The 4,085-nt window shown below is 41.6% G+C and overlaps 1 protein-coding gene across 2 annotated transcripts; it reads right to left on the reverse strand.

Annotated features, from left to right (window-relative positions):
• Positions 1-244: 244 nt before the first annotated feature.
• Positions 245-1,751, reverse strand: LOC145729111 (uncharacterized). Of its 2 annotated transcripts, none has more exons than XM_081979740.1 (2): positions 849-1,751; positions 245-381 (listed from the first exon to the last, which is right to left on the reverse strand). In XM_081979740.1, exons 1-2 carry the CDS (start codon positions 1,749-1,751, stop codon positions 376-378), a joined length of 909 nt encoding a protein of 302 aa, XP_081835866.1. In that variant the 3' UTR covers positions 245-375. The 2 variants fall into 2 exon arrangements, with proteins under 2 accessions (XP_081835866.1, XP_081835865.1); XM_081979739.1 differs by having other exon boundaries at positions 296-435.
• Positions 1,752-4,085: the final 2,334 nt, after the last annotated feature.

The following is a 4,085-nucleotide window of genomic DNA, read 5'->3' on the forward strand; positions in this document are numbered from 1 at the left end:
GGAGACACCCCAAAAAGCATTCGGTTTGGCCTGAAAAGACCTAAATGAGTTGTGAGTGTCATTGCTTCTTTTGACTCTTCTGAAAGCATTAACTGTGTATATGCCTGATTGAGGTCCAATTTAGTGAACAACTTACCGCCCGATAACTGATCAAAGATCTCATTTATGCGAGGTAAGGGGTAGTGGATATTTTTGTCTAAACATTTATTCACAGTCGCCTTATAATCGCCACAAATTCTTACCGTTCCGTTGGCCTTCCTGACTGGCACTATCGGAGTTGCCCATCTTGAATTTGTCGTCGGCTCTAGAATGCCTTCCTCGACCATCCTCTTTATTTGCTCTTCCACTTTTTGTCTGTATGCCAGGGGAACTGGTCTATGCCTGAGAAAAATGGGTCTCGCCTGCGGATCTATGGGTATTGTGACCTTGTCGTACCTGTAAGTTCCCAAACGATTCGTCAAGACATCGGAGTATTCCTTCAACAGGCTGTTCCTGTGAGAACACTGCAAGACTGAATTAACGTTTAATGATATATTGAAAGCACTGAGAAAGTCCCGGCCTAACAAACAAGGTCCCATGCTATCAACTACATAAATCTTTATTGTTCTTACTTTGCTGAAGGCTCTTACATTTGTCACAAAGTATCCTAATGGCCTAATCATTGACCCTGTGTAACCACGCAGCAGTATGTGATCTACTTCAAGCTGAACATTTGGAAGACCCTTTTTAAACACTGACCTGCTTAGTGTGGTCACACATGATCCAGTATCAACTTGCATGCTGAACATTTTCCCCATAATTTCAACCTGAGCAACAAATCCCCCTGAACAACCCTTATGTGTATCTACCTTAAATATGTCCCTTGCGACCTCTGCTTCTTCACTTGCCTCCATCAGAGCATTTTGTCCCCTCACTGTGGCTCTGCGACAAGCTCTCTCCAGATGGCCCTCTACGCCGCATCTTCTGCATCTGTAGTTTGCATAACGGCAGCTTCCTGGGTGGTTCCTGCCGCACACTCCGCACTTTGATGGATTTCCCATCTGTTTAGCACTTTTGTTATTGTTTTTCCACTTGTCGCCATTGCCGCCTCCATCTTGGAACTGGCTGCGCGCGCCCTCTGACATGCCCATCGCTATGCCTGCGCGAGCAGCAAATCTTCCTCGGTGACGGTCCGCCCTGTTGCCACTGTTCGCTCCGTTTCTAACCCAATTGACTTCCTCACGCTCGTGCTGGCTACTTTCTCCATTCTTTACTTCCTTCTGTACCGCCAACTTTAAAAGACTCTCTAGGGGCCTATCTGAATCCTCTTCGCATAATCGGTCCAGTATTGAGCCCTTCCTCAATCCTGCCATAAACTTCTCCCTCAAAACGAAGGTCAAATTTCCTTCAAAAGCACAGTTAATGGAAAGTCCTCTCACCCGCACGTACCATTCTTGCGAGGTTTCGCCAGACATCTGAGTGGCCGCCCAAAATTTGCTTCTCTCGCGCCACACGGATACAATGGGGCTGAAGTGACCACAGAGTAGCTTGGTTAGTTCGGCATACCTTTTGTCTTTTGGTAATGCCGGATAAGTCAGTTCACGCAATATGGTATAGGTGGATGTTCCAATTAGGCTCACTAAGGTTGCAGTTTTTACAGGTTCTTCAATTATTTTGTTGGCGGCAAAGTACTGGTCCAATTTCTCTTGGTATATCTGCCAATCATCGGTGGCATGGTTGTATTCCGCCATGGATCCGATCAAGGCTGCCATCTTGAATATCGCCGGTCCGGTCGGTCCTTCTCCTCGTGGGATCCCAGCCCTTTACTAGTTTTCGGCTAAGTATCCCATCCTCGTCGCCATTTGTTGTGTCTTGGGCTCTTGGGATTTGAAGAAGACTCTTTCAATGGGCACTGCCTACATTTATTGATCACATTAAAATATATATATGTACAAGGACAATTTTTATTAAGTTAAGACCAACATGTGCCCTCGTTCATGGTTGAGTAGCAAGAGAGATGGCGGGTCATCGGTCGTCCACCGGCTTCCCCCACTGTCCAGTGTTGCCGCTTTTCGAGGGAACGCAATACATCACAAATATTTTGACAGAAAATTCAAAATGGCGGTCTAGAACGTCATTTTGTCAATCATTTCTTGAAACTACGTGAAATTTCCTTTAATATGAGGTGCAAGTCAATATTTTGACAGAAAATTCAAAATGGCGGCCTAGAACGCCATTTTGTCTGTCATTTCGTGAAATTTCCTTTAAAATGAGGTGCAAGTCAATATTTTGACAGAAAATTCAAAATGGCGGCCTGGAACTGTCAAAAAATTTAACTTTTTTATTTGTCAAGTTAGAGTTTACGTCTCGGTGTCATTTTATGTTAGAATTTCTCGGAAAAGACGCTGGTGCAGTCGGTTTTTTGATATCTCAAAAACTAACAGAGTTAAATCTGAAATTTAACATTTTAACCATTTCTTTGCCAGAAACTCGGCCGGAATAAGAGATACATGAAATCTGACTAAAAAATATTTATAATATGCTCGTAATATGTGATATTATGGTAAAGGAAATTTGACGCCCTCTAGTGGCCAAACGGTATGACCAATCAACTCATGTGGGGATATTTTTGGAAAGCTTGAAATCTGCTCTATCTTTTGTTTTCTATGATATTTTGACGTATCTTGTCAAGTAAGGGAGTAAATTAGGGCGAAAGCAGCGGGTGTCTAAAAATATGCGATTTTATGGTGAAGCAACTTTGACGCCCTCTAGCGGCCAAACGGTATGACCAATTAACTCATGTGGGAATATTTTTGCGAAGCTTGAAATCTGCTCTATCTTTTGTTTTCTATGATATTTTGACGTATCTTGTCAAGTAAGGGAGTAAATTAGGGCGAAAGCAGCGGGTGTCTAAAAATATGCGATTTTATGGTGAAGCAACTTTGACGCCCTCTAGCGGCCAAACGGTATGACCAATTAACTCATGTGGGAATATTTTTGCGAAGCTTGAAATCTGCTCTATCTTTTGTTTTCTATGACATTTTGACGTATCTTGTCAAGTAAGGGAGTAAATTAGGGTGAAAGCAGCGGGTGTCTAAAAATATGCGATTTTATGGTCAAGCAACTTTGACGCCCTCTAGCGGCCAAACGGTATTATTAATCAACTCATGTGGGGATATTTTTGGAAAGCTTGAAATCTGCTCTATCTTTTGCTTTCTATGACATTTTGACGTATTTTGTCAAGTAAGGGAGTAAATTAGGGTGAAAGCAGCGGGTGTCTAAAAATATGCGATTTTATGGTCAAGCAACTTTGACGCCCTCTAGCGGCCAAACGGTATTATTAATCAACTCATGTGGGGATATTTTTGGAAAGCTTGAAATCTGCTCTATCTTTTGCTTTCTATGACATTTTGACGTATTTTGTCAAGTAAGGGACTAATTTAGATTCAAAGCAGCGAGTGTCACAAAATTTGTGATTTTTTAGTGAAGAAACTTTGACGCCCTCTAGCGGCCAACCGGTATTATCAATCATCTCATGTGGGGATATTTTTGGAAAGCTTGTAATCTGCTCTATCTTTTGTTTTCTATGACATTTTGACGTATCTTGTCAAATAAGGGAGTAAATTAGGGCGAAAGCAGCGGGTGTCTAAAAATATGCGATTTTATGGTGAAGCAACTTTGACGCCCTCTAGCGGACAAGTCAATATTTTGACAGAAAATTCAAAATGGCGGTCTAGAACGTCATTTTGTCAGTTATTTCGTGAAACTACGTGAAATTTCCATTAAAATGAGGTGCAAGTCAATATTTTGACAGAAAATTCAAAATGGCGGCATGGAACGCCAAATTTTCTGTCATTTCTTGAAACTACGCGAAATTTCCTTTAAAATGAGGTGCAAGTCAATATTTTGACAGAAAATTCAAAATGGCGGCCTGGAACGTCATTTTGTCAGTCATTTCTGGAAACTAGGCGAAATTTCCTTTAAAATGAGGTGCGAGTCAATATTTTGACAGAAAATTCAAAATGGCGGCCTGGAACTGTCAAAAAATTTAACTTTTTTATTTGTCAAGTTAGAGTTGACGTCTCGGTGTCATTTTATGTTAGAAT

The sequence above is a fragment of the Ips typographus genome, linkage group LG5 (genome assembly GCF_016097725.1).
Source record: "Ips typographus isolate SLU linkage group LG5, UJ_Ityp_2.0, whole genome shotgun sequence".
Classification (NCBI taxonomy): domain Eukaryota; kingdom Metazoa; phylum Arthropoda; class Insecta; order Coleoptera; family Curculionidae; genus Ips; species Ips typographus.